This window comes from Arvicola amphibius, chromosome 4, assembly GCF_903992535.2.
Source record: "Arvicola amphibius chromosome 4, mArvAmp1.2, whole genome shotgun sequence".
Lineage (NCBI taxonomy): Eukaryota > Metazoa > Chordata > Mammalia > Rodentia > Cricetidae > Arvicola > Arvicola amphibius.
The window spans coordinates 70,710,937-70,721,469 of NC_052050.1; the positions used below are offsets into that span (position 1 = coordinate 70,710,937).

At 47.3% G+C, this 10,533-nt stretch overlaps 1 protein-coding gene across 1 annotated transcript in view; it reads right to left on the minus strand.

Annotated features, from left to right (window-relative positions):
• Positions 1-9,557, minus strand: part of LOC119812501 (MRN complex interacting protein) — a 25,512-nt gene extending 15,955 nt beyond the window's left edge. Inside the window, exons 1-3 of the mRNA XM_038327210.1 lie at positions 9,456-9,557; positions 7,333-7,392; positions 858-946 (exon numbers count right to left, since the gene is read on the minus strand). Of these exons, the coding sequence (XP_038183138.1) occupies positions 858-946; positions 7,333-7,392; positions 9,456-9,521 (215 nt within the window). The 5' untranslated portion in view covers positions 9,522-9,557. The remainder of the gene's footprint in view (positions 1-857; positions 947-7,332; positions 7,393-9,455) is intronic.
• Positions 9,558-10,533: the final 976 nt, after the last annotated feature.

The window sequence follows — 10,533 nt, forward strand, 5'->3', positions numbered from 1 at the left end:
TCAACTCCAGATTACAGCTCCAGCCCTCTGCAGTTTAGGTGCTTTTGCGGATTTTGACTTTCACTTCATTTTTGACCTCTGAAGGCTCCCTATTTTCTTGCTAGCGAGGCTTGCATTTAAACTATTACAGCCAAAGACTGGTGAGATGGCTCAGCAGGTAAAGGCACTGCCACACGAGCAGGGTGACCTGAATGAGTGATCCTTAGAACTCTTACGGGGGCAGAAAGAAACCACGTCACATCCATACACAGACACAATAATAATAAAGAAAAATTCAGAATTTCTAGCCAGTAAAAAATTTGGTGGGTGGGGCTGGAGAGATGGCTCAGAGGGTAAGAGCATTGCCTGCTCTTCCAAAGGTCCTGAGTTCAATTCCCAGCAACCACATGGTGGCTCACAACCATCTGTAATGGGGTCTGATGCCCTCTTCTGGCCTGGAGGCAGACACACAGACAGAATATTGTATACATAATAAATACATAAATAAATATTTAAAAAAAAATTGGTGGGTGGTGGTGGTGCATGCCTTTAATACCAGCACTTGAGAGGTAGAGGCAGGCAAATCTTGGAGTTCAAGACAAGGTTTCTCTGTGTAGTCCTGACTGTCCTGGAACTCACTTTGTAGACCAGGCTGGCCTTGAACTCACAGAAATCTGCCTGCCTTCGCCTCCTGAGTGCTGGGATTAAAGGGACCACCACCTGGACTCTTAGTTATTTTCATTGAGAGGACTGCTCAGGGTGTATAACCAACTATGCTGTGGCACAGGGACTTGTAAGGGATTTATCCATTGTAAATGCCCACCCTCTCATCAAGATGGAAACAAGATAAAAATTACCACTCCTTCAAAACACTGTACCTGAGTGACAGCTCGGACACTTGTCCCTGCAGCAGGTTTAACTTTTGGACATGGCGTCTACAGTCAGCACCAGAGCCTTCACCATAAGCCTGAGAGGAAAAAAACACCAATAAACATTTAAAAAGTGTTAGCAGAATGGTGAGAAACATTTGAGATAGTACCTGTAAAGCTTGAGGCAGTGTTAAGAATACAAAGGTCGTGCCAGGCGGTGTAAAGCACACCTTTAATCCCTGAACTTGGGAGGCAGAGGCAGGTGGACCTCAGTGAGTTTGAGGCCAGCCTGATCTACAAAGCAAGTTCCAGGACAGCCAGGACTATACAGAAAAACCCTGTCTTGGAAAAACAAAAACAACAACAAAAGAATACAAAGATCAGCCAGGCAGTAGTGGAGCGTGCCTTTAATCCCAACACTCGGGTGGCAGAGGCCAGCCTGGTCTACAGAACTAGTTCCAGGACAGCCAAGGCTGTTACACAGTGAAACCCTGTCTCTAAAAAATGCACACACACACACACACTCTCAAAGAATGCACAGGTTTGACCACTCTTTCTGGAAGGTTTTTTGTTTTGTTTTTCAAAACAGGCTTCTCTGTGTATCCCTGGCTGTCTTGTAACTCACTGTGTAGACTGAAGAGGTCTAACTTAACATTAGTGCAGCCATGACAGGCTGTAGACTAACAATACTGGGACTAGGCTTCGTCCTTGCAATAACCAGAAAAAACCACAGACTGTACCCTGTGAGGAACAATCAGAATTGAGACAGACAAGTACTAGAAGCTCCAGAACATTAAGGAAAGCTTACCTAACCTGTACAAAGGTTGCCAATTTCCTTCCATCAATGCCAGTGCCAATCCCTGTTTGACAAGACTTCTGTTGCCCCACTCTTGCCCAATCAGGAGTTCAACCCCCATCTGAATCTGGAATTCCCCTACTCCCACATCCTATGCCACAGCTGAGCTCAATGCTCTCCTGATTCACCACTGTGACGGATGGATGGAGAGCCCAAGCTTGAGTTTGCAATAAAGGCTCTTTGCTTTTGCATATGAACCCCAACTCCTGATGGTCTCTGGTGGGCAGGTGAGACGCATGATGCAGGCATAACATGAACCAAACTGGCCTCGAACTCAAGAGATTCACCTCTCTCTGCCTCCTGAGTGCCGGGATTAAAGGCATGTGCCACCACCACCAGGCTCTGGAGTGGTTTAAAAGCAAACAAGCTCTACTTACCAAAGCCAAACTCAGCCTGTATTGGGGAATCAAATAGCTGCAGTTGGGAAAACCTCAGGAGAAAAGTCTGTCCATGCTAAACATGTATAGGCCTTTCTCCTGTCATTATCCCTGAAACAGTGTAGCCCAGCACCATAAACAGCAGGCACACTATAAAAGCTATTACAGCTCACCTAGAGGAGCTGGGAGTGGTGGCACACACTTTAAACCCAGCATTTGGGAAGGAGAAGCAGCTGGATCTCTGTGAGTTCTAAGACAGCCAAAGCTATGTAGTGACCCTGTGTTCCCCCAAGCCCATAAAAGCAAAACAAGTATAAGGGAGGTAGTGGCATGAGCCTTTATGTCCCAGTTACTTGGGAAACTGAGGCAGGAGGATTACTTGAACACAGGAGTACAAGATCACCTGGGCACTGTAATAATCCCATTCTTCACCCCTCAAGAAAGCATGCTGCAGGGTATGTAGAGGTTACATGTCACTCTATAGAAGCATCTCCATGGATACTGGGGAGTGGCTGTGATTTGAGTGTTGAACTTGTGGTTTACAGGTGAAGCCCAACAGGACAAGGGATCATGTCTGTGAGCAGAAAAGATATGTGCTAAGTGCCCACTGCTCCCCGCCACCATATCTGCAGATGGAGTAATCTATGCATGCTGGCCACAGAATTCCTATGATTCTTGGTGTGTGGGAGTTGACTGGGACCAATTGTACTCTGTATATGATGTTCATATTGTAAGGTGGGTGGCGCTGTAGCCCAGGGAAGCCAGGCCTTCCAGCCGGATCAGGAAGCAAAGAGGGAGGTAAAAGCAGCTGAGAGCAAAGCAGGGTATCACGGCCCATGATTTTAACTCTACCATGCATAAGGTAGAGGCAGGAGAACTGCCGCAGGTCTGAGGGTAGCCCGGACGAGGGGAGCCTGGACTACATAGCAAGACTGTCTCAAACAAAACCAAACTAAAAACCTGGATAGCTGAGTTTAATGTGTTCCGCCTGTCCACTGTCCAGGCACAGATGAGCTGGGAATGATGAATTGTGTAATTCTGATGATGTGCACTAAGCGTTCTTATTTGTGTTTCAAACTGGCACTCTACAATGTAAGGGTCAACAGAAAAATTCATGTTAGTGATTTGAATTGTTACCTTGGGAAGAAAGGACATTAAACTTAAAGAGAAGGCTTGAGGCTGAATGCCTAGTTCAGAGGTGAAACATGTGTGTAGCATGCGCAAACCCTGGCTTCATTCCAGCAATCTCTTCCCCCAGGAAATAAAAACATAAAAAGTTTCTGCCTGTAGCCGTTCTTACCCTGCCATCTGAACCAGAGACTACACACTTTCAGTCTGCCCCGCCCCTCACAATAGAGGAAAGTAGGCTGCCTGGAGGCTCTGAGCAGAAAAGCACACAACTCAACACCTTTTCTTTGTTTCTTCTTTTTAAAAACAGACTCAAGTATTCTAAGCTGGCTCTGACCTCCTTCCTGCTGAGGGCGACCTTGAATTCCTTTTCTTTCCTTTTTTTTATTTTTTTATTTTTTAAACAGACTGGGTCTCTCTGGGTAGCTTTGGAGCCTCTCCTGGAACTCATCTGTAGACCACCTGGCCTCAAACTCACGGAATGCTGCCTCCCGAGTGCAGGGATTAAAGGCGGTGGACTGGCTGACCTTGAATTCTTAACCTTTTCGTTTCCTCTGAGTGTTGGGGTGCAGCTGTGCCCACCGTGCCCTGTTTAACACAATGTTTGCAGTGCTGGAAAGAGACCTGATGACAGAAAGGGAGTTAGGAAGCCACTGCCAACAGCTCGGCAAGGAAGAGGCCAGCTCAGGCGCTGTGTTCAGCTGAGGCCACTCGGGATCTCATTTGAAGGCAAGGCTGACAAAACCTGCTGATGAAGAGTATAATAGAAAAACAGGAGCCAAGGATGATGGCATGGCTTTTAGTCCAAAAAAGAAAGTGAAATCTGACATTGAAGAGTTGGGATGATAATGGAGACAGCAGGTTCAGGAGGGCAGAGTTCCCACTTTGAGGTGCTAGGGAGTGAACCCAAGTTCAGGAGGTGAGTGGGGCAGTGCTCAGGAGCCTGGGACAGGCCTGGGAGCTGCAGGGTATCTCAACTCCCCACTGAGCTGGATCCTAGCCCCTAGTCGGCAATCTCTCCCCTCCCCAAGGGAGTGCAGCCAGAGCCCAGGCGGAAAGCTTGTAGTCCAGTGTGCTTCAGTGTTGAGAAGCTGGGGAGATGGGGAAACCAGCAGGCAGACTGAAACCACAGCCAGGAAGCCAGCAGCAGACAAACTGCAAGGCCAAGAGGAAATGTTTTAAGGAGGTAGAAGCTACAACCCACGACAAATGCTGCTAATAAGTTGTCACGTGAGGACTGTGAACTAACCTGTGTTTAGCAACATGGAGGTTACTGACTGCCACAGCAGTCGTGGTCTAGTAGGAAGTGTTGTTCTGTCTGCAGCATGCTCAAGTGGGGATCGGTAGAGAGGAGCTGGCCGCAGGGGTAGGCAGGGTTAAAAACTGCTGGTAACCTGCATCTGGGGTTAAGAGCTCCCCTGTATATTGAGGTGCATCCTCTATGGAGACACAAAACCAGACTCATTCTCTAGTCTGTCTCTGGTATGTGAGGACAACAGTAGCTCTTTCTACTGCAATGTCAGCTACTTTGGAGCCTGGCCCTAGAAGTCTCCTGGGAGTTCTTCAATGCCCTTGCCCCTTTGGCTGGAGGCAGTTGCAGATAGCCTGAAGGGAATAACAGAACTTTGTCAGTCCCTGGCTCCCCCCCCCCCGCCCCCAGTATCCTCTTGAGAGGACAGAAATGACTTCCTCATGCTGAGTAGTTTGGCGACCCTAAGCAAGCACCACTGCACCTGCACTGCAGGTAAAGCCCGCCTTCTTGGAGAACTTAAGCCCGTATAGGGCGCTCATATCTACCCAGCTGAGGCAGCCCCTATCTTGGGAGTTCAATCTTAGCTGACTGGCCCAGAAATGGGATTGTGTAAATCACCTTGCTTCTCCCAGAACTCCATGATTGGACTGATTAGCCTTGGTGTGTGGTTGTGTGGATCCCCTGAAGGGTATGATCCTATGTGCTGAAGGGAAGAAACAGGAAAGGCCTAAAGAAACCCCAAAAGATGGGGAGAGGCAGGGGACAGGATGATGCCAGTTCCCCCCCCCCATTTTTTAAATAACAGTGAGCATCAACAGATGGTCTTGAACTCACAATTCTGCTTTAGTAGATTTTCAGGGCAAAATTCTGTCTACTTTTCCTGACACCTATCATTGTTAGCACATTCCTTTTGTTTGTTTGGTGCTTCAAGACAGGGTTTCTCTTTGTAGCCCTGGAATTCATTCAGTAGACCAGGCTAGCCTCAAACTCAAGAGATCCACCTGCCTCTACCTCCCAAGTGCTGGATTAAAGGCCACCCAGCTTTTTTTCCCTTTTATTAAGACAAAGTCTCATGTAGCTCAGAACATTCTATGTAGTTGGAGATGATCTTGAACTTTTTTTTTCTAAAATTAAATTTATTCATTGTTGTGGAACATTATTTTAACTATGTAAAGGTGTGTTACACTTGTTTAACTATGTAAAGGTATGTTACACTTGTTTAACTATGTAGAGATGTTTGTTGTTCTACCTTTCCTGCCTAAGGTGCCTGACCGGTCTAATACAGGCTGAAAGGTCAGTAGCTAGGCGGTGGAGGATAGGTGGGGCTGGTGGACAGAGAGGATAAATAGGAGGAGAAATCTATGCTTGAGAAAGAACAAGAGAAGAGAACAAGGGAGAAGAGATGCCTGGGGCCAATCATCTGATGTGGAGTAGGAAGTGCAGAATGAAAGAAAGGTAAAAAGTCCCAAGGCAAAACACAGATGAAGAGAAACAGGTTAAATTAAGTTATAAGAGCTAGTGGGATAAGCATAAAGTCAACATTTATAACTAATAAGTCTCCATGTCATGATTTGGGAGCAGGAATGGTGGCTCAAAAGGAACCTGCAGCAATTCATTGTATTTATGTGTCAGTGTTTTGCCTGCATTTGTCTCTATGCCCCACTTGCCTGTCTAGTGCTCTTGGAGGTCAGACGGCATTGGATCTCCTGGGACTGCAGTTATGGATGGCTGCGATCCACCATGTGGGTGCTGGGAATCAAGCCCAGGTTCTAAGAGCAGCGAGTGCTCTCAACTGCAGAGCCACCTCTCCAGCCCCTTGATGCTGAACTCTTGACCCTCCTGTCTTTATCTTTCAAGTGCTGAGATTACAAGTGTGCACACCACCACATCCACTTTTACAACACGCTGGAGATCAAGCCCAAGGCCTCCTGCGTGCTAGACTAGCACTCCTTACCAAGTGATTTACACCCTTGGCGCTCAAAGTGTTTCTGCCTGTCACTTCACCTAAATGAGCCTCCCTGGAAAGATAACCATGAAAGCAGCAATGCACATTTAGGACTCTGTCTACAGAAATAGTACACAGTTGGTCAAGTGAACAAAGAGGCAGTTCACTGCAGGTACAGGGGTATAGCTTGGTGGCACGGTGCTTGTCTGGCATGCACAAGGCCCAGGGTTCAACCCCAGAACCGAAGAACAAGTAAATGGAAATCTTCACTACAGAGTTGTCAGTCTCAAAAAAAATGACAAAGTGCTCATCACTGTGGGACTGGCTATCTATCTACTCACCCAATAGACGCTTATGTTGAGCACTCACTGTGGACAGGACAGTGCACTGGGCATTGAGGGCCCATCAGTAAACCAACAAACCAAGCTTTTGCTCCCACGGACTGTCAGTGTGGGCTGGACAACACCCGCATGTACACTTAGTCCCAACAATGAGCTGCCCAATATGCGTCCTGGGAAAAAAACTGGTTCTCTCCAAGAGCAGCAAGCATTCTTAACCGCTGACAAATCTCTCCAGGTACTCCTGTTCCATTACGTGCCCTTTGTGTTTTCAAGATGTTCATCTAGATTTAAATTATGAATGTACGTGTGTGTGCACATGTGAATTATTTAATTCTCCTTCTACGCAAGCACATCTGTGAGCGCAACACTGGCAACGTTCCTACTTCCTATTGTCTCCCTGGCCTGGCACTCAGAAGGTACTCAAGGGACACTTGCTGAACAACCAAGTGAAGGACACAGGCGATCTAAGCACTGCTCCACCCCTGCAGTTCCAGGAGAAAGGAGTGCAGGGTGCAGCCGCTCTCTGGGCCGAACTGTGAGAGAAAGGGATGCTGGCTGTGCAGAGCGAGGCTGGTCAGAACTCACCCGCACAAAGGACTGCTTCTCTCCACAAGCCTTGCATGTCCATTTGAGACTCTTTTTCACCTACGAGGAAATTTTAGAAATTAGAGCTCACACAATTGCACACAACTAGATGAAACTGAATCAGAAATAACTTAGCTGTACCACCAGCCCTGAAGGTAGCATTTTAGGTGGGGATGTATTATTTAATAGGTGGGTGCTGGGAAAACAGGTCATTTTCATGAAACAAAACCCAGTTAGATTTTTCACCTTAGGGTCCAAAAAAGAAGGGAGGGAGGGAAGGAGGGAGAGAGAGGAAAAAAAAAAAAAACAGAGGGGCTAGAGAGATGTTTCAGTGGGCAAAGAGAACTTGTTGTGCAAACATGAGGACCTAAGGTCAGATCTCAGCACCCATGTGAAAAACTGGATATAGCCATGTGAGCCTGTATTCCCAGGACTGCTGAAGGTGAGCTCCAGGTTCAGTGAGAGACCCTGTATCAGAGAAATAAGGAGGAATGACAGAGCAGAACTAATGTTTCCTTCTGGCCTTCACATGTGCACCTGCACACAAATATGCATATACCACATACACATTCTCTCTCTCTCTCCAGTGCTCAGTGGCAGCTAGCATGATCAGGGCTCTGGAATTAATCTCCAACAAGGAAAAAAAATTCCATAACAGGGCTAGAGATATGACTCAGTGGTTAATAGAACTGGCTACTCTTCTGAAAGGATCCGAGTTCAGTTCCTAGTACCCATGGGGCAGCTCACACCTGTCTGTAACTCCAACTCCAGGAGATCTAACATCCTCTTCTGGCTTCTGTGGGTACCAGGTTGCACGTGGTGCAGACATACATACATGTAGGCAAACATTCATACACATAAAATAAAAAATCCTTTTTTGTTTTTGGTTTTTCAAGACAGCATTTCTCTGTGTAGCCCTGCCTGTCCTGGAACTCCCTTTGTAGACCAGGCTGACCTTGAATTGAGATCCCTGCTCCTGCCTCTGCCTTCTGGGTGCTGGGATTATCGCCAGGCAATAAATCTTTTTTTTTTTTAAATAAAAATACCAAAGTTGCTTGGTGAAATATCAAGAAATGTTATACTTAACAATACAAAGAGATCTGAGCTGACTCATAAGGCTGCTGTGACTGGCATGGCACAGAGTCATAGATGTGTAATTTAAGTACCTGGGAGGCTGAGGCAGGGGGATTAGGAATTGTGGGTCAATCTAAGGTAAATACTGAAATTACGCCTTTAAAACACCTTCAAACCTAAACCAATCCCTCCCCAACAACAAAACCACTATCAGCAAGACTATGATTGGGACTGGAGATATAACTTAGGAGTAGAGAACTTGCCTAAGAAGGCCAAGCAAGGCAGTTTGAGCTACAAAACAAAACGTTTCAAACACCAACCACTGTTGTGTTTAATCAGGTATCAGTGGTGCAGGCTCCAATGAGCAGAGGAGTGACTATTCCCCCACAGATGAAGCTGCAGACAGAGGCACCAAGCTACGCCCAGACACACCCATGTCAAATGGGTATCCAAACTTCTTATATAGTATCCAGGTTTGTTTTGAGATAGGATCTCTAGAATTCCTAGTTGGCCTCAAACTCACTAAACCCTTCTACCCCGGGGGGCTTGCACTGCCACACCTACAGTAAGGGCATTTTAGGCTGTGTGAATGCTAGGTAAGCACCCCACCTAGGGAACAGCATCCCAAGTCTAGGGCTTCAACTGTCCACTCACTGTAATTAAACCGAGAAGAGCCATGAGTGTGAGAGGTTCTACATAATGGAAGCTCCTCCTCAACCCGGGTTCGTGACTGACCACTGCTAGGATCCTCTAGAAGCCGCCTCAGCAGAAACCATTACTGTGGTTTCTACAACGACCACGCAAAAATAAAAACGATACACAGGGGGCTGGGCGATAGCGCGCCCACAGTCCGGTGCAGAACCCTTAGCAACAACAACAACAACAACAAAAAAACAGAAACAAAATGGCCAGAGACACGTTGTAAAATGACGGCGAAGCACAGCCCTCAGCCTCGTCTCTGTCACTTCCCAAGGCCATACGAGACGCGGCCCGCCATATCTCGCCCAACATCCTGCGAAGAAAAAGGGTGAGGCAGGCGCCCACCCCACCTGATGCGCCTGAAAGAGGTGGCAGCTGCAGCACCGCAGAACCCGAGACTGCTGAGCAGGCGCCATTCAGGCTTCAGTTTCCCGCCTTGTACTCACACTCCGCATTCCCGCCCAGGCCCCGCCCACCCTATGACGGTTCCGGCCCCTCTAGCCGCAGCACCACCTCGCATGCTCCAGCGCGTCTCGCAGCCCCTCTCAGACCGCGTTGGCCCCGCCCTTGCACTCTCTTGGGCCGCTCTAGCGCCCCCCCAATCTCGATGGTCACTGGGGCCTCCATCAAGCCTCTAAAAGGAACCGGTGTTCCTGTGTTTGGACGTCTCTAGTCTTTTCACCTTGGCCCTCTGATTCCGAGCAATGACGGTTGTTTTCTGTCTTTCTGAGCCATCAGCTGTCACCTGCCTTCTTTGCCTGCATCCTTCTCCGCCCCTGTGAGACAAAAGGGGCGAGAGAGCTGTAGCTGGGGTTTGCAGAACATTTAAGCCAGGGTGGGTTAAGTTAGTCTTTGGGCCAAACTCCGAAATTGCCGGAGAACAGATAATTCTGCAAACACTGGCTAGGTCAGCTGGGAACGAGAACAGCCCTATGCTTCAGCCCCTGGACAAAGGTCCACTCTGGAAGTCGGAGGAGTAAGCGTCACACGGTTTTTGTTCCAACCCCTAAGGCCCACCAGCCAGCCAGAACATCTATGCATGCCAGACATTATAAACTATCTTTTGTTTTGTTTTACCTTAAAGTTGGTGCGTGACCGTAAGCTCAGCACTCACAAGGTGGAGGCAGGAGGATGACAAGTTAAAGGTCATCTTCTGCTACAGAGTTTGAGGCCAGCCTGGGATGCATATGAGACCCTCAGCGTTATAAGAAAATGGATAGAAATAATAATATCTGTATTATTATATGTTATAGATATTATATATCTGTATCTCTATATATCTATATGTTCTTTTTGTGGTGGCAAATTTGTGAATTCAACTTTCTGGGTATTGAAGTAATTATCAACATTTTTGCATTCCCCCCCAAAAAAAATCCTGCCCGTGTCATTTCTCTGAGGCAGTGACTGGAAACTGGCTTTCTCTTTAAT